The 19,883-nt window shown below is 41.0% G+C and overlaps 1 protein-coding gene across 4 annotated transcripts in view; it reads right to left on the bottom strand.

Annotated features, from left to right (window-relative positions):
- Positions 1-1,863: 1,863 nt before the first annotated feature.
- Positions 1,864-19,883, bottom strand: part of CAMSAP2 (calmodulin regulated spectrin associated protein family member 2) — an 83,217-nt gene continuing 65,197 nt past the window's right edge. For 2 of the 4 annotated variants that reach the window (XM_055144327.1, XM_055144329.1), the window contains 9 exons: positions 18,370-18,452; positions 18,039-18,111; positions 13,662-15,867; positions 11,126-11,262; positions 10,571-10,791; positions 9,361-9,460; positions 8,005-8,120; positions 5,294-5,412; positions 1,864-4,682 (listed from right to left, as the gene is read on the bottom strand). In XM_055144327.1, coding sequence (XP_055000302.1) covers positions 4,377-4,682; positions 5,294-5,412; positions 8,005-8,120; positions 9,361-9,460; positions 10,571-10,791; positions 11,126-11,262; positions 13,662-15,867; positions 18,039-18,111; positions 18,370-18,452 — 3,361 coding nt within the window. In that variant the 3' untranslated portion in view covers positions 1,864-4,376. The remainder of the gene's footprint in view (positions 4,683-5,293; positions 5,413-8,004; positions 8,121-9,360; positions 9,461-10,570; positions 10,792-11,125; positions 11,263-13,661; positions 15,868-18,038; positions 18,112-18,369; positions 18,453-19,883) is intronic. The other 2 variants (XM_055144328.1, XM_055144330.1) reach the window with 1 other exon arrangement.

The raw sequence follows: 19,883 nt of genomic DNA, 5'->3' as shown, positions 1-19,883 counted from the left end.
ATACTTTTCTAATAAAGTCCTAGTCCTAAGGCTAAATATTTTTTAGTTTGGGGACTGTTCTTGGCTCTGGGGCGACCCCTAGTGGTGCTCAGGGAGCCAGATCATATGTGGTGCCAGGAACTTGAACCAGGATCAAGTGCCTTATCTCCCGTACTATCTCTTTAGCCCTAATATATATATATATATATATACACACACACACACACATATATACATATATTGCTTTTGGGGTCACACCCAGTGATGCTCAGGAATTACTCATGGTGGTGCTCGGGGGACCCTATAGGATGCCAGGGATTGAACCCAGGTCGGGCGCCTGCAAGGCAAATACCCTACCTACTGTGCTATCGTTCCAGTCCCTAGTCCTAATATTTTTATCTTTAAAAGTTCAAGTATCAGAAAATGTTGTGCAAATGCAGCTCTGTCTTCAAGTTTGAGCATCTTATAAAGGAATTTAAGGACAGAAAACTACCTGAGCTTAGCAACCACAGGCATTTTTATATTTTATTCCCTAAGGTCCCTAGAGCCTATCAGGACTGATCCCTGAGTGCAGAACCAGTCCCAAGGTGGGTGTGCCCCCCCAAAGCAAACAAGCCACCCCAAAACAATTGGCGGGGTGTGTGTGTGTGTGTGTGTGTGTGTGTGTGTGTGTGTGTGTGGCGAGGCCATGCCTGGCGGTGCTCAGGGTACCATATGCAGTGCTATAAATCAAACTGGGGCCAGACAAGTGCAAGGCAAGAACCCTTCCCACTATATTCTTTCTTGTCTCAGGTATTCCCCTAGAAACATGTCTTCCAAGCTATTTCTTGCGGTTTTATTATTATTATTATTATTGGTTCGCTCTGGGTCATAAACAGCAGTGCTCATGGCTTACTTCTTGCTGTGTGCTCAGGGATCATTCTTGGTGGGTTTGGGGGACCGTAAGGGGTTCCAGTGATCAAACCTGGGATGGCTGTGTGAAAAATAAGCACCCTGCCCATTAATACTACTATTCCAATCCTGAGCTCTTTTAACTGTTCTAGTCAATTAGATTTAGCAAAGTGAAAATTGCAGAGTAACAGCCAACAACTGACTTCTATAGATGAATGAAATTTTTAAAGTAATAGTTAATTTGGCACAATTATATTCACCAAAATCATAAGGACAAAATTTATGTATGATGTCATTTACATATATATTGAACTAAGCACAGAAAGTTACTTTAACATACCTTCAAGTTAAACAATGTCAAATATTAAAAGTTATCTCATGAATATTCCATGAGTTCAATTTCAGTGTAAATCAGGAGATAGGAAAATCAGATGAAGTACTCATTTAGGTTCAAGTAACATCACAGAACTGGAGCAATAGTATAGCAGGGAGGGCATTTGCCTTACATGAAGCTGACCTGGGCTCGATCCCCGGGATCCCATGTGGTCCCTCAAGCACTGCCAGGAATAATTCCTGAGTGCAGAGCCAGGAGTAACCCCTAGGCATCTTTGAGTATGCTCTCCAAAAAAGAAACCAAAACCAAAAAGTTGTACAAGTAATATCACAGAACCCTACATGTGATGAAAAAGCAGAAAAGGAGACACTTGGTGCTGAATGTAGACTAAGGACCATCATGATGGCCTCTTAGTATCTGTATCGCAAACTAAAATGCCCAAAAGTAGAGAGAGTAAGAAGGAAGGAGCCCGCCACAGAGGCAAGGAGTGGGATGAGGTGGGATGGTGGGAGGGATACGGGGGACATTGGTGGTGGAAAATGTGCACTGGTGGAGGGATGGGTGTTCGATCATTGTATGACTGAAACTCAAGAAAGCTTTGTAACTGTATCTCATGGTGATTCAATAAAAAAATTTAAAAAGGAAAAGAAAAGGAGACACTTGGTGCCATGCTTTTATTCGAACAAAAGGGGGAAAGTACACGGTACCGGGAATAGCCCATGTGACAATAGGTTACAGCACAGCATTTAGAAAAAGCCTCTGAGCGCGCGCCAGGAAACACCCCACACCGTTCCTCCCCGCAGTGTCCGCCACCCACTGGAACAGCCAACAGAACCTCTCATAGTCATTTGGAAACAAAACAGGAAATCAAGAGGAAATAAAAGCTTTCCAAAGGTGTGTCAAACAGCAGAATTAGACAGGTTGCACCGGTTTACATAAGAAGTGTTTGGCAAATTTAATTGAATAATTACATTTTTACCTCCAATAATGGAAGCACCAAGGCGTTTCCATAAGGTTGGTGAAACTCTCCAGTCTTTATGAAAGAACATAATTTTCATTTGTGTAACTTTAAAAACGTAATTTAAAAAGCTGCACCATAATTAAAAAAACTGCAGACTTATGGAGAAATATATATATATTCCTTCTGCATTAATAAAGTAAAATATCATACTGAAAGCAATGAACATTTGTGGCAACATTCACATTCTCCCTTCAGACATATGCACATTCATTCATTGCACATGAATTTAAGAATAAAGAGTGGTCTGGTTTAATTTTGATTCCCATTGTGTTACAACCAATTTTTTTGGCAAATTTAATAGTCAAGTATTATCACAAAGATTGTTTTGATAAGGGATAGTTAATTGACTGTTATTTGCCGTATTTTGATTAGATTCATTTGCTACTTTTAAAAACTAAGCATGTATGTGTTTGATAACCATTTCCTCCTGATAGTAACTGCTGTCTGAAGAATAAAATGTACAATTCCTCATTTCAATAATATTATATACACAATATGTATGCACTTAAAATAGGAGTTACATATCCTGGTCTTTTACATGCAAACAGCAGATCACAAATAGTTTTGAGCTACACATATATTTTGCACAGATATTGGAAAAAATCTGTAAAACATTTTTTTACAGTTTTAACAAATATACATAAATATAAGAACATAAATTACAGTAAAATATTGACAGCATTTGAGAAAATGTTGATAACCCAGATGCACTGATGCCTAAAGGCCTTATAATAATAGAAAAGTACAGTTCAGGGACATCTCATTCCTACTCTTTTTTAAAAAATGAGTAAATACATCATATGAGATACTAGTTATTTCTCTAAACAGCAGTTAGAGAAACGTGTTTATTTTAAATCTCTACTTCCCATGAAAGAAAACAAACTATGCATCTCACCTATGATACAATACTGTCTTCCCCCCCAAGCTTACACAGTTGTCACAACACTGAAACATAACAGGGTCACATAATCATTCAAGTCTTTTCCTGAGAATGAAGTTTTTCCCCAACTAACCCTCTGGCATACACTGTTAATGGAACAAAGATCATGTAGAGGAGATTTGAGAGTGTACTTAATTTAAGCTGTTCCACTTAAAAGGGATGAAAAAGAAGAAAAACTGAGTAAGTAAAATAATGTGATGCTATTAAAAAAATTAAAAATAAAAATGTAGCCCTTTGTACATGTTTAAAAATTCTAGATATAATTTCTATCAGTTTTAAATATAACGTAAAGACCTCTTCCACAGTGGCAGGAAGTCCTAAATCTTCAGACTGAAAGACTACTCTCAAAGTATCTTTCGCTCCTGCCAGCTTGTAAAGTGACTTGTTTTAAAAGGGATAGAAAGCCTTTTCTTGCTAAAACAACAATCTAAATGGTTCTGAGTTCGTCAGAAGTGTAAAAAACAGAACTGATTTAATCAGCAACTTAAATATTTTCTTGGTTAAGCTCCCGTGGTTTAAAGCACATCTACTAGCAGCTCTTTACAACACCTCCTCCTTTTATTTAATGAAGAAATGTTAATACTTGAGTGAATAATAAATACAGAACTGTAAATACTACGCAGAATAATTCTCGCAGATGTCCTAACACCATTATAACATAAGGGGTTACTGGAAAATCAAACACTAGTGTTTCTCTGAGCATCATAAGAGAGGTGCAAGTTACCAATGAAGGCATAGTTCCTATTCTTATGATCTCCAACTGTAACAAAATCCAAAGATATCTTAGAATAAATCCCCCTAGGAGAGACAATTAGCAAAATAAACCATCTGAAGATGAGCATATACATTAAAAAGTTTTTTTAAAAAAATCAACAAATGAAACACATAATTTGTGATCTAAGCCATATTAAAACTTCTAAGTCCAACTAGCGTCCATGAGAATTCAGTGCTTCATTATATCCAATCGGTGAACCCAGTGAAACAAACCTCCATTTGTGAACCGATTCCTTCATCGCTTCAACTTGCCACCTCAGCGAGACTCTTCTACACTCCAAATACTGTGGGCCACATTCCAGTTGTTCCTGGCAACGGAGCTCAATGTCCAGTTTCAATGAGCGAAAGTCTTGTTGGCAATTAGAAACATTCTTAATAGGCAGGAAAGATGAAGTGCAAACTCACTACGAATGTTCTCAACAAGTATCTCCTGACTCCTATGCCTTAGTGGGCAAGAGTTTTTTTGGTGTCACAGGTCTCTTGGTTTGCCATAAGTGGCTGTGGATGGTAATGGCATCAACACTGGCGGATAAGGTTTTTGCAGGTATGTGACTAAACTGTTTCCTGTCAGAATTATATTTGTAGAGTCCCTCAATCATTTTTTTAGTGATAGATTTTGGGCCTATGCCAGTCAATTTATTAATTTCTTCAGTTTCTGGGCAGTACGTATATAAAGATCTGAACTGGCAGCCTGAATCCCGGAACAAGATTAAGAAGTTGTTGGCATCTGATTTCTCCATTTCCTTTAGAAGAAAACAACAACAAAGGATTAAAAAAACCTTCTTTCACCATGTTGATACACAATTTCTTAAATGTATGTTCAAATTATACAATTAAAAATGTAAATTCTTTAATAGTAAAACATAAGATACATATTATAAAAGAAAATTATACCTTTTATTTTAAAAAGGAAAAGAGTTCTATAAAACTTGAATGACTCTAAGAAAATAATTTATAATTTATATCATCTAAATCAATTGTAGTCTGTAATAAGCATAGTCTTCCGGAACTCTGACCACGAACAACCAAATCTAATAATTAAAACATGGTTATAGATTTTTTTATATATACCACTGAAATGTTAGGAGCCAATAAAGAGAATTTTTGTTTGTTCAGGGGCCATACTTGGTGGTGCTCAGGGGTAACTCCTGTGCTCTGTGCTCAGGAATCATTCCTGGTGGGCCTGGGGGAAAATACAGGGTGCTAGGGATTGAACCTGGGTTGGCTACATGCCAGGAAAATACCTTCTACACTCTACTATCTTTGGCGCCCAGAGTCTTTTTCTGTGAGTAAACAGAGAAGACTCCTACAGTGTGAGAATGTTACAGACTGAACTGTATGCAAACATGCTTACCTCCAGGATTTTTTTCTTCTGACCTTCATTTACTTTTCCAGCCAAACAGCAATGAGCTAAAGCATTCTGTATGATGTGCTTATTAGATTTTGCACTGGGTTCTTTGTAGAGCTTTGGTCCTAAGGTAAGAGTGGGTTAAGATCCAAGTCAGAAACACTGCATATACAATGCTTTTCTGTTTTCATTACTGAGAGAAAACTAAAGCCTGTGCTGTAGAGCCTGGCGCTGTGCTCGTTAGCTGCTTTACCCACAAAGGGTGCACCCTGAGGGTATTTCCTAGGCTATCTGGGGGTGCCTGGGAGAGCAGAGCTAGAAAGCAGGTATTACTATCAGCATCAACTGCTCTTTCCCCTTCCGTTTTTTTTTTTCTGGCCACACCCAGTGATGTTCAGGGGCTACTCCTGGTTCTATACTCAGGGATTATTCCTGGAGATGCTCGGAGGATGACCTGGGATATTGACGAAAGAACCTGGGCCGGCCACATACAAGGCAAATGCCCTCCTGGCTATACTATCGCTTGGGCCCCTGCTCTTTCTCGAGTCTGGTAGGGTTGCTGGAAAGTGCTTAAAGTACAATAAATTCTATACCACAGGGCCATGAGTTAATGAGGTTTGTCGTTTTTTTCCCCCTTGGGAGAGGAGTTCTAGGGACGCCATGAGGTACTAGCTGGGATAAACCCAGAGCCAGTGCACGTCTGACATGTGCTCTGGCCCTCTGAGCCATTTACTTGGTCCCCACACCCAGCAATGCTCAGGGCTCACGCCTGGCCCTGAACTCAGGGACCACTTCTGGAGGGCTCAGGGAACACAAGGGATGCTGGGGACTGAACCCTGGTTGGCCACCATGCAAAGCAAATTTGTGCTCTACTCTCTGTACAATATACTCCAGCCCCCATAATTTTTATTTTTAAAAAATAAGAAATAACTTCATCTTTTTCCTTCTTCTATATCTCCAGTGAGTTTCTGGTCAATAAAACACAAGCAGGGGCCAGAGCAATAGTACAGCGGGTAGGGCATCTGCCTTGCATGCAGCCGACATGGGTTCAACCCTTGGTGTCCCAGATGGTTCCCTGAGCATTGTCAGGTGTGACCCAAATAAAAAAACTAACCAAAAAACCCACAAGCAGTCTCTGCCATTTGTTCTGGAACACTGCAACCTAGGAAGGGTGCCTCTTCTCCCCATGTGCTCAATCCTGTCCTGGAAGGTAAGAACTGTGCCTTACTCTCAGTAATGTACTGAAAAATCACTTTGTGTTTTAGTTTTTGGGTCACACCTGTCCATGATCAGGGCTTACTCCTGGCCTGGAGCTCAGGAATCACTCCCGGTAGGACTTCGGGGGCCATATGGAATATCAGGGATTGAATCCGGGTCAGTCATGTGTAAGGCAAACACCCTACCCACTGTACTATTATTCCGGCCCCTGGTTTTATGTTTGTTTGCTTTTGGACCACACTCAGTTGTTCTCAAGACTTACTCCTGGCTCAATGCTCAGGGGTCACTCTTAGTGGTAACAGGGGACCATACAGGAAGTCAGATATTGCACCTGGATCAGCCATGTGCATGGCAAGCATCTTATTCGATGCATCTCTCAGACCCCTGAAAACCACTCTGGGGGCAAGAAACAAACAAACAAACAAACAAAACCAGTCCTGGTTTGCATTTACTTATTTCTGTGATAAAAAGTATTCTTACCACAGCTGATTTGAAGCTACCTAAGTCTCTACAGCTTCTATAATTCCTGAAAATCTAATCACCAGCTCAAGAGTCAGCAGGAAGTGGCCCAGCAGAGCAGTGAGAATGGACATCTAGAATAGTGAGCAGCTGGGTCACGAAATGCCAGATTGAATGAACACAGAGAAGCACACAGTCGAAAAGAAGCAAATGCAGTTCACTTCCAGGTTGTAGGTCTGTTTGGTGGCTTGAGGACACTGTACTAAGAGGCACAACAAGAAGCCAGGGTGGAAAGGAACAAGTATTAATCCTCTTTGGGCCTTCCTGGGGCAGCTGCTACTGCTCACTGCAAATGCAGCAACTGCCAGAGCTCTCGTTCTCCTGAACCACGTGCTCACAGCTCTCATTTCCTCTTCTGCGGGGATGGGGAGGCGGGGGCCCAACTGGTGGTGCTCAGGTGGTGCTACGGACCGAACTAGGGGCTCTTCATGCCAGTCCTGTAGCTTGAGTCCTTTGGGCTACCTCACCGGCCTCCTTCACTTCTCTGAAATGTTCTCCTGACTTCAATCTTCAATTTGCTTTAACCTCACCAATGCCTACCCAAAGACCAGAAGAGGAATTGATAGCGATATGAGGCTGGATGTCCCCTTAGATCTAGCGTATTAATTCTCCTGACCTTCCAGCGTCTCTTACTATTTTAAAAGATGTACACAAATCCCAACAGAGAGAACTTTGCCTATGATGGGCAATTTTCAGTACTATGGACACCGGTATTCCTGAAAGCACTTTTCTAGACCTTCAGACTCAAGCTGGAATGCAGAAAGGGCTAGGGAAGTAGAAAACGAGAATATGTTAATTTTAGTTCATCCAAGAAAAAGTTGCACCCTCCCTAGGTGGGAATGTACCCCTGCAACTGACCCTCCTGCATGCTTTCTGGCTAGCTCCATGTTTAGGTCAAGAGTTCTGCCAGTGAAAACGCTGTTAGCTCAGCTTGTCTCTCTCCTCGTCAGTGTGTCAGACTGAGATGCACAGACACTAACCTGTATATTCGGTCCCAGAAGCCACCGAGGAGGTTGTTGATGCGTTCTCCCAGTCTTTCTCTCCATTTCGACTGCCACAGCGACTTGGAGATAAGAAGCCTTCTACAGACTCTGATCTAAGAAACAAGTAGAATATTGTTATCTCGATAGAGTAAGAACGTTTGAAGGTCAGAAGGGTAGGTATGTGAGAGCACTAACCTATACCAACCAAGGAACTTGAAAATAAAAGGATAGGGCTGGAGTGGTAGCACAGTGGTAGGGAGCTTGCCTTGCATGTGGGCTGATAAATGGAAGGACAGTGAACTTCTGTCTTAACCATTTTTACTGAAGTACTGGGATTTATAATACTGTTAATTACTCTTTTCATGCAGACATCATCCCAATGTGAACTTTTGTCTTAATTATAGTTATCTAAGTGCCTAGTATGTAGAAGGAATTCTTCAATATTTGAATCAAAGACTGGTTTTCCAGTAAAAACTGGCATATAACACAGTAGGATGGTAAACAAAGAACAGAATTCAAGAGTTGATAACTGTCACTAGAAATATTTTTTTTTGGGGGGTGCAGGTTGGGCCACACCCAGTGATGCTCAGGGTTTACTCCTGGCTCTGCACTCGGGAATTACTCCTGGAAGTGGTTGGGAGACTTTAAGGGGTGGTGGGGGTAAAGCGGGATGGCAGTGTCCCCTATCCACTATATAACTGTTGTTCTGACCTCTAGAATACTTTTTGAATCTTTTTAAAATCATGGGTATTAAAGAAGTGTAAGGTAATAAAATACTGATTTTTTAGTCCTTGAGATATATTCTAGAGATAAAGAGAGGATAAAAAAGATCTTTCTGGGCTAGGAAGATAGCTCAAAGGGCTGGAGTGCATGCTTTGTGATCCTTGGCATTACCATGGATCACAGCTTGGTACCTGAGCTTTACAGGATACAACCCCAAGCAATGTGCCGAGAGCAGCCTCACAGGACACTTAATGTGCCCCCAAAACAAAAACAATCTTTTGTAAGTCATAAACAAACACTGTAATTATTCTAAGGGAGGAAACTACTCGGTGGGAAGTAAGCTAGAAAAGCTGATACATTTCCTCTTTCTATAGGCCTGATTTTATCACACCATTTTAGCAACTGATGTATAGTTACTGCTACTGTGTTTATAAGAAGTACTTTATCAATGTTAGTAAATCAAAAATTAACATTTTAAAGTGAACAGACTTCTTTGTATTTCAATTTCACTTAAGAGATACCCAAACCAAGTCAGCAAAACATGCCAAACATCATGACTATGATTCATTCATTATAAAATATTTGTAGGAAATATATTTTCTACGAAAGATATTCCTATCATGAAATTACCTTGGTGTTCTCTTGCCTGAATGCACACTCTCATTGTCGCCTGTGTTCAGGGATGCCAAGGAAAGGCTAGAGACTGAAAAAACACGATAAATTCGTGATCCTGAAGAAAAACAAAATTACAAATTGAAAAGGAACAACTAGAAAAGAGTCTGTTCATTAGGTAACACCAGCACATGAAAATGAAATTTCTATTGTTGTTTTGTTATTATTAATCTAAACAGAATATGCTTGCATGCATATATGTGCAAGTTGTTTAAAATTATCAAGGAATAATAAATATATTGCTGTTAGGATTTACTCCACAAGGAAAGTAGCAATATCAGATGTGAACCTGGTCACTTAAGAAAACTAAAAATACTGGGACTGGAGCTATAGCACAGCGGGTAGGGCGTTTGCCTTGCACGCGGCTGACCCGGGTTCGATTCCCAGCATCCCATATGGTCCCCTGAGCACCACCAGGAGTAACCCCTGTGCACTGCTGGGTGTGACCCAAAAAGAAAAAAAACAGAAAACAAAAAAACCTAAAAACACTGACAAAAAATTAAAATTAAAAAATAAAAAGAATGAAGAATATTTATGATATCTGATTTCTAGATGGAAAATTGTATCTTAAGCCAAAATATATCAACTTCAATGTCCAGAAGAGGAAGTTCTTTTCAGGAAGTAAATGTCATTTTTCTTCAATTTTAAGAAAACAAAAATTCTCTGGAATTCCATGATTTTTGCTGGTTTTCCTTTTGAGCCATACCCAATAATGCTCAGTGATTACTCCTGGCTCTGTGCTCAGGGAACCATATGAGGTGCTGGGAATTGAACCTGGGTTGGCGCATGCAAGATAAGCACCCTACCCACCGTATTATCACTCCAGCCCCAGTGACATTTAGTTTTAATAAAAAATTGACTTCATGCACACAGTATTTGTCTGTTGAATTTACAAGTTTAGAAATGATAGGTAAAAATTCAGGAATTACTGTGAAGCCACAGTTCCTTTATAGGTTAGTATTTAAAGTGGTTTTATTTTAGCATTCATATTTATTCTACTGAATATATGCATGCACATATTTAGCTTGCTCATTTGGTTCTCCAAATAAGGAGCATGCACAGTCCTAAATGCTGTGTCCAATTCAGCACACCAAAGTACAATCCAGTTAGTCCAACAAACTAAGCTGCTGGTGTTGATGAACAGACTCTTCGCAAGAAGTCGTGTTACCTGGAGGACCTTTAATCGGTGTTTTGGGGGATTCAATATGATCTCTGTGAATAGATTTGGGGCGCTGTTTTTTAGGCTTTGCTATTTGCGGGCGGGGCTTAATTACGGTATCCATGTCCTCCATTAGTTTCAGTTGTTTGCGCCTCATGTACTCTTGCCTAATAAATTCTCTGCGTGCTCTCTCATCTTCTTTCTTCTGACGTTCTTCCTCAGTTTTACGCCTAAGAAACCAAACATTAAATTTCTTATTCTGCATTTCAAAGAGAACAGACACTGGAGAGTGTATCTGATGCGAGGAAGGGAGAATTGCTGTCTTTCAGCACTCTCCGTGGTCCACCTTAAACAGGATCATGTAAGTCAGTGACACACAGACACATATCAATTATGAAATATGTGTGCATGTGTGCAAATATTCAAGAAATTATGTTTTTGTAGTGTCAGGAAGCAAGTCCACGACTCAGACATGCAAGGCAAATGTTCTACACTGACCCACATTCCTGGCCCTTAGTGAACTCGAACTACTTTGACTGAGAAATGACACGCCATTTCCTTTACCTCGTTTCTTCTTTCTTATGCTCCATTTCTGCTTCCAGCTGCTGTTTCCGAAGCTGAGTCTCTTTTTCCCTTCTTAATCGTTTCTCCAGCAAAGCAGCCCGTTTCATTGCCATATCATTTTCTGCCTTTTGGTCATCCTAAGAATGAATGTCATTGGAAAAGATGAGTATTTTAGGTGCCCTGATTCTCAGCTTTTGTACTCCTGCTTAGTGCTCACTCTTACAACTGAGAGACGAAACTATCTTTTCACTTCTACTCTAACTCCACCATTCACGAGCACATTACAGAAATTAGGAAGCGAAGAGATGCCTAAAATAGCAACTGTTCTTATGCCCCTCACATTATAAATACTCCTATATAAAAACCAAAACCCAAGGCACAGTCAGTCTCTGGGTCCGAGGTGGAAGGGTCAGGAGGGGCAGGAGCAGACCTACCCTACTGTCAGAAGGTAAGGCCCCCAGGTTGATTTGGGGCTGGGGACAGGGACTGCATTAGTTTCCTTAGGAAGTGAGGGACCCTTGAATGCCAAAAAGCAATCTTGAGGTCTGGCCCAGGGAGTGGGGTCGACCCCAGATAAGGAGAGGCTTGTGGCAGATGTGGGGGTAGCCTGGGAGCCTTGGCCTCAAACGGACCCAAGGCAGAGTGATTCAGTGGTGTCACTGGTGGCCTTTTAGCAACTGCCAGAGTATCCACATGGAAAATGGCAACAATTCGATGATCAGCAAGTGGTGGCACTTACCTTACTCAGATTTTCAAAACTTAGGAAGAATTAGTTAAGAACTATCATACAAAGGGTGAAAAAAAAAATTCAATGTTGGGGGAGCCCTAAAATTTGAGTCCCTCCACTTTAAAAACTGCATTTGAATTGTATTTCTAATATATACACAATACAAACTCATATATAAGTACCCCTATATCTGCTACCCACAGTTACCTCACAATGAAACTACTGCTATATGGATCTTTTGTGGGCGGGGAGGGGAGTGTTGGAGCTCAAACCCAAGGCCTCACTGAGATGTGCAAGGCAAATGTTCCATCTCTGAGCTACCCTGGGCACTTATTAAGCTGAGGCTCTGGCAATTGCTTGATGGGTTCAGAATTATCCAAAAAGTTTTCCTTGGAAGAGAAAATAGACACATTGCACATAACTCTTCTAAAAAGGCCTTAACCCCTGGCTATCTCTCCAGTTCAAATCTAAGGTATTTTCATAGAGAACAACTTCATTGAAGCTAGGCTCTAACAACAATGATCTCGAGCAGCAGAACAAAGACCAGAAGGACATTATTAAAGGCAGAGAGTACAACTAAGAAGCTGTGACTTCAGCAGCTGGGGAGATAGTCCAAGGGTTAAGGCACTTGCCCTACAAATCTGACCCTGGTTAGATCTGTTTTCCTTTCTTTGCCAGGAACAGAGAGGTAGTAAGGGACTCAAAAGTTAAAAAGAGGGACCATTGAGCACTACCTAGTGTGGCCCTTGTGATTCCTGGCACCACTGGTCTAACTGGGAGCGACACCCTCCCCCCCACCCCCTAAATAGTGAACTGTATCTGTAATTCAAAAAATGCTACCATGGTTAAGACAGAACATGCCACACAAATTTTTAGACATTACAAAGGGCCTTAAGAGTCATCACCTTGGGGCCGGAGCGATAGCACAGCGGGTAGGGCGTTTGCCTTGCATGCGGCTGACCCGGGTTCGATCCCCGGCATCCCATATGGTCCCCCAAGCACCGCCAGGAGTGATTCCTGAGTGCAGAGCCAGGAGTAACCCCTGAGCATTGCTGGGTGTGACCCAAAAAGCAAAAAAAAAAAAAGAGTCATCACCTTTTGGTGGAATATGTGCACTGGTGAAGGGATGGGTGTTTGAGCATTGTATAACTGAGACTTTAACCTGAAAACTTTGTAACTTTCCACATGGTGAATCAATAAAATTAAAAAAAAAAAAAAAAGAGAGTCATCACCTTTGGCCCTGACACTACCAGGAATAAGCCATGGGTACCTCTGGGTGTGTTGCCACTCTCCCATTCCCCCCCCCCAAAAAAAAAGAGGACAAAACAACCATATAAGGGAAGATGTTCACAACTCAAAAACATAAATTTGGAACATCTTGGATGTTCTGATGCTAAAATATACTTATGTGCAATGCCAAAGCCAAATCGTAAACTTTTTGCAAATTGGCAACTGATAATAAATCCTGAATAATCTTTTTTGGGGGGTGATGGGGTTCAAGCCTTACATAGATGAGCCACATGATATCCCCAACTCCACAGGGTAGGCTTCGTTTTCTTTTGTAAAAGTGAGAAAGAGAGGTAAAGTAGCACAAACAGCATTTCAGAACTTGTACTATGACTGCGATGAAGAGATGGCTGATCTAGAAATCAGTATTTGAATGTGACTCGAGGTGAATACCAACATCTAGATTAGATTAACAGCAGATCAGACTTTTGATAAAAGAAACTGTTAATATTAAAAAAGTTGTCAAGCTATTAAAGATCCAAACCCATCTAAGAAGATGCCTAAAACCAAGTAGAGAGTTACCTTAAAAAAGAATCCACAGCAGACTTTCTGCTCTTCATCACCTTGTTCTTTATCACTTTCGCCATCGTACTTTTCAACAGCCGCATCAGCCTTCTCAGGGGGTTTCAAATCAGAGAGGGAAACTTCTATTAGATTAACATTCTTGGGAGCAGTAGGTGGGAAAATAGGTTTTGGAGGTTCTGTGGGTTGATTCAACTGGTCCTCGTTTGGTGTCAGGCAGACAGTCTCTGTAACAGGTTGTGACAGGACTTCAGAAACTGTTGACTCAAGAGGTTTGGGTTCCTTTTCCTCTGGGTTTTGTAGGTGCTGTTCCTCAGTCTCTTTGGAGTCCAGTTCCTCTTTTTTCACTTCCTCCTTGGGTTTGGATTCCTTGAGCTGAGGTTCCCCATCATCCCCAAAACATACAAAGGACCTCGTTTGAATAGGAACCTGGCTCGGGGAAAACCTCCTTAACCGAGGAAGACTATCCACAGACCGAGGGGGTGTCAACGTTCGATTCAAAGGTGTGATTTTTAACTCATTTGGCCTTGGAGTCCTTTGATTTTTCGCCGAAAAAGATCCGCTTTTCCTGTGAGAAGACTGTGGCGATGGGTGAGTGGGCCGAGGGGAGTCGGAGGAGAAGGAAGCAATGGTTGAGGACGCTCCTGCCTGCCGAGGTGGCTTCGACTCACGGCTCTGTTTCTGCGGAGAGGGCTGGGGAGGTGAAATCACCCACGACTGCTGTTCTCGCTCTCTCATCTGCATTAACATCTCCTGCTGAAGTGACAAGCGCTGCATTTCTTGTTGCAGAAAATGCAGTGATGAATTTAACTTCTCAATGGACTTGGTATACTCTAAGATCTCTCCTTCATTTAAGGTTTCTTCGGTGGGACTTGCCAAGTTCCACTGCTTCTCGGGATCAACAGGTGTTGTTGGAGACTTGAGCCACTTGGCTTGAGGTACTTCCATGCTTTCTTTGATGTCGGCCAGAGACTTGCTCCTCTGTCCATTGGCCTTCTGTGGTTCCTTCTCTTTTGCTGGATCAGTATACACCTTCTCATCTTCCGCACCAGCTGCTTCCTCTCGAAGAGGGGAAATTCCATCTCCTTTCTTCTTCACCACAGTCAGAAACGCTGTCCTTCCCATTTTCTGCCTCTGTTTGGTAAAAGCAGCTTCCATCTTCTTTTTCTGGGCTTCTATAGCACGCCTCTTTTCTTCTAGTTTCATCCTAAGATGTACCATTTCAGATGCCAACAGCTGGGTAGTGTCGCGTCCCTGAGGAATACCTGTTTCTTCTGGAATTTGTGCCCAAGCCACCACGTGAGGAATATTAAGTTCGGAGCCCTCTGGTGTTGTTTTCTGAGAACTGCTTCCACTACTTTTCCCATCAGTATGGTTCAGTTTCCGGAATTTCTGTTCGGCAAAGCTAGTCATTTTAACTCCAGAACTAGAGGAAGCACTGCTGCCTGGTTGTGACTTGGTACTAACAGTGCTTGGACAAGGACTCAGTGATCCTCTGGGGTTGCTGGTGCGCATGTCATAATCCTGAAGAAATTTTGATGCATCATCCATGTCTGAATCTAAACTTACAGTATAATCTCTCAAAGAAGAATCTTCATCCATGGTTTCGGGGATATCTTCTGAAGGAACATGGATTCCAGTGTCTACCTCAGTGTTGTCAGTGACAGGACTCAAGGCACCTTTTGTTTCAGTGATGTTATCAAGAGTAGACTGATTTAGCTTGATATTGGAATTTAGGATACTCATTTCCTGACTATGAAGAAAGAAGCCATTTGCAATTTGATCTGGCTGAGGTGTATGAGGAGATTTATCAGTATCATGAATTATCTGTAATGCCTCTTCAATGCTTGGTGTTTCAACCTGATTGCCAAACTCATCGAGAAGTACTCTGTTTTGTAAAGCTCCATTTGGAACCTTGTAACGAATATTCTCATTAGAATTTAGATTATTTCTATTATGGGGCACATAAGATTTGAGGTCACTGTGACAGTCTATATTAAGTTCTTCTTCAATACTCTCTGCTTCCTCTTCTCCATTTACTGGCTTGAAGGACAGATTTTTCCTAATGTGTTTAGATACACGATTATTGTTCATAGTAATTCCTTCATTACTAATAGAACGAGTGATTCCCCGGTTTGGAGTGGATCTCTGCACACTACTTTCCTTGTCAAAAGAAATATCAAATGAAACTCCATGCACTGAAGATCTAAAAAAAAAAAAAATTTCTTAAATAACCTCAGAAAAAAAATTATTTTTTTTATTTTTTTGTTTTTTGGGTCATACCTGGTGATGCTCAGGTGTTACTCCTGGCTCTGCACTCAGGAGTTACCCCTGGCGGTGCTCAGGGGACCATATGGGATGCTGGGAATCAAACCCGGGTTGGCCGCGTGCAAGGCAAACACCCTACTCGCTGTGCTATCGCTCAAGCCCCCAAGAAAATTATTTTTAATCACTGATAAATAATAATTAATTGAGGAACCAGAGAGATAGTACAGGGGTCAAGACACTTTGCTTTGCTTGTGGCTGACTCCAGTTCAGTCTCTAGCAATGCATGGTACCCCCGAGTGCGCCGAGCACTACCAGGAACAACCCTGGAGCACTGCCAGCTATGACTCAAAACTAGATTTCCGCCCCCTGATTATCTGAAATTACACATCAATCAAGCTTCAAGTTCTCTTTAAATTTAGCCCCTTTGATCTTTATCATCCTTATGCACCACCCTTTTAAGATTTAGGTACTAATCAACAATCTATTGCAGTCTGGCTAACCACAACAAGAGTAAAAAAGAATATTTCTTGATAATGTAAATATAAATCCCTTCGGACAAATGTGAATTTATATTTTTGCAATACTCCAGCATACTTGAAAAGCCTTTGCTGCAGTCATCACACATGTGAGGGAAAATTTTGGAATGTTCAATGGCAACGTGCCTGCTGACATTTGTATGAAGTTGACTCCGAAAACCACACACTTGGCATACAAAGAAATTTTTACATTTGTCGAAGGTGATTTTGCTTAGAAGACTGTACTGCCCATGCTCTCCATTGTTATACTTATCGCTCAACTCAATTAACTTCGATTAAATCCGAAGGGATTTATTTATGTCAATGCTGTGAATATTCAATGGGACAAATTGAAGATCTTAAAATTCATCTAGATTTCAAGCATCCGATTGACTTACCTCGTAAGTGTAGTGACTGCTTGATGAGGTTTGGAAATGAAAGGGAATTAATAAGTCACCTGCCAGTCCATGAGACGACTTGATTTCTTTAACTTTCATGACATGTAAAATAGTGAGTCGAGCTTTTTGGAGATATTAAAATGGGTGGTCCTTACCTCCATTTATGAGAATTATATAGGCAATACGATTATTTCTTTTTAATTGTCCTATTTTCTTGGCATTGTTAAATTTTTTGGCATATAGTTGTATTCAAAGCATGGTACTTTCATTGCATGTTATTTTATAGTTTTAACCACTCTTGGTGACTATCGTCCTGTTTCTTGCATGTTCGCTGATTCCATGAATTGATAAGAAATAGATGTACTAAAGAAACTAGACTACAATTTTCCTTCTGTTACCATAAGTGCTATGATTTTTTTTTCTTTATACTCAAGATAAGCTCAATTGTTTGTGTAGGATGTCATTAAAATATTCTACTGCCACAACCTAAATGCAATGTAATATACCATTGAATCCACTGGCAATCCCATGAATAACCCAGACCTGCCTTTATTTTTAATTTAGTTACTGTGAATTACAAAGTTGTTGATGATTAGATTTTTGTCATACAGTGTTTTAATACCAGTGGTCACTTCCTGCACCAGTGCTCCTGTCCCCATTTGCCTCCTACCCACCAGTCTGCCTCTTTGAGAGGCGCATTTTTATGACTTTTGGCACTATGGTACTGTTGCTGATAGTCAAGTATAACTTTACTACTTTTCAGCTGCCCCCCCCCCGCCCCAATTAAATACTTCCTCCACCATATCCCACATATAGAGATCATTTTGTGTTGGTCTTTCTCCTCTAACTTTACTCAGCATGATACTCTCCATATATCCATTCAGGTAGCAGCCATTTGCATGATTTTTTTTTTTTTTTGCATAGGACTGGAGCGATAGCACAGCAGGTAGGGCATTTGCCTTCCAGAGGCCGACCCAGGTTCGATTCCTCCGTCCCTCTCGGACAGCCTGGCAAGCTACCGAGAGTATCCTGCCCGCGTGGCAGAGCCTGGCAAGCTACCCGTGGTGTATTCTGTACACCAAAAAACAGTAACAAGTCTTACAATGGGGAAGTTACTGGTGCCCGATCGAGCAAATCGATGAACAATGGGACGACAGTGCTAATGTAAATATACTAAAAATAATTTTACTGTTTACCTTTTCTCTTTGGGCCACGTCCCTATGAAGCCATCAACATATGACATAGATGATGACCTTCTAATACCTCCTCCTTCAAAAAAAAGGAAAGTCATTGAAATCACATAATAAATTTTAATTTATAGAATTTAATGACACCAAAACAGCATGAATGGAAGATCAGAGATCAATTAAGAAAAACTAGCACAAAGAAATAAGACTAGCCTCTTTATACATAATACTTTCCAGAAAAAAGCCCTTGATGCCTCAGTTTATTATATTTATTCTCAACTATTTCCCAGTTCACCTATTTAGATGACACTTTTTTTAAAGATGTTTTCAAATTTATTACCTGAGGTTGAAGAATGCGGTTGGGGACGTGAATGTCTAGAATACAAATGGTGATGAGAGGGTACATATGTAGCTCCTTCCACACTGAAATGCAAAATAAATTTAATATAATTAATTATATTATAATTAATATAATATAATTAATATAATATAATATAATATAATTATGGTTTAGTTCATTATGTCATCTTCCTCCTCCTCCTCCTCCCCCAAATAATAATAATAAAACTTCCCCACATAGTAATAAAAATAAATAATAATACTGATGATTATTATTATTTTGAGGGGCTATATCTGGCATTGTTCAGGGCTTACTCCTGGTTCTGTGCTCAAAGGGACCATATGGGGTGTCCGGGATAGAACCTAGGTCGTCTGTAAGCATCCTATCAGTTGTGTTCTCTCTCTAGCCCTCTAGAAGATTCTTAACCCCAGCCCCCCTGAAGAATATTTTAAATATGAGCTAATAATAATATCACATAGATGGTCAGGAGCCAAAATCATCCTTATATTAAATGGTAGGGATGTTTTTACTTTGCTTCTGATTCAGTTCTTGATATTAAGAATTTAAGTGGGGGGCTAGAGAGAGTTCAGTGGGTAAGGCATTTGCTCTGCATGCAGCCAACCCAACTTTGATCCCAAGCATCCCATAAGGTCCTTCAAGTTCCCACTATGAGTGATCCTTGAGTTTAGAGCCAGAAGTAAGCCCTGAGAGCCCCTGAATGTGGCCTAAAAACAAAACAATAACTCGAGTGGAGCTGTGGGCTGGAGAGGTAGAGAGGGTTTAGGAGTTTTCCTTGCATGGTTTGATTCTGGTACTGCATGGTCCCCAATAAGTACCACCATGAGTGACTCCTAGTACAGAGGTGGGAGCAGCCCAAAAACCAGCAAGAGAAACCTGAAGCACTAGAATTAAAGCACTAGAAGAAAATTCAATATGAAGATAAATATTGCTGTGATCTCTCAACAGAAAACACCAAACAAAGCAGTAGGGAAATTCCCTCGCAGACGAGAAGATCTGATCTGTCACTTGTATCACTTGTCATCATGTTGATCCTTGATTTGCTCAAGTGGGAGCCAGTAACATCTCCACTTGTCCCTGTCGCATGCTAGTGTAGTCCAATGATATCTGCTCGCTCCAGGAACAGGAAGAGCCTCAAACCGTTTATTCAAGGTTTTGACGAAGAAGCTTGACCATTTTGTTGGCCGGCGGCCACTCAGTTTTTTGATCGTCCCGTGGAATCAAATTGGTAACAGCTCTAGTCCAGCAGTCGTCTCTGCATCGCATCACGTGTCCAGCCCATCTGATTTTCGACGCCTTGGCAAACGAGACAGCGTCCCTGATTCTTGACCATTGACGGAGGTCAGAACTCCTGGATTCCTTCTCTCATTTGAGTGATACTCCAAGCATAGGTCTTTCGATTCCTCTTTCAAATACCCGAATAGCATTCTCATCCTGTTGGCATAGGGCCCAGGTCTCTGAGGTGTATGTCAGTGCAGGAAGAACGGTGGAATCGA

The sequence above is a fragment of the Sorex araneus genome, chromosome 7 (assembly GCF_027595985.1).
Source record: "Sorex araneus isolate mSorAra2 chromosome 7, mSorAra2.pri, whole genome shotgun sequence".
NCBI lineage: Eukaryota > Metazoa > Chordata > Mammalia > Eulipotyphla > Soricidae > Sorex > Sorex araneus.
This window is presented reverse-complemented; position numbering and strand designations above follow the sequence as displayed.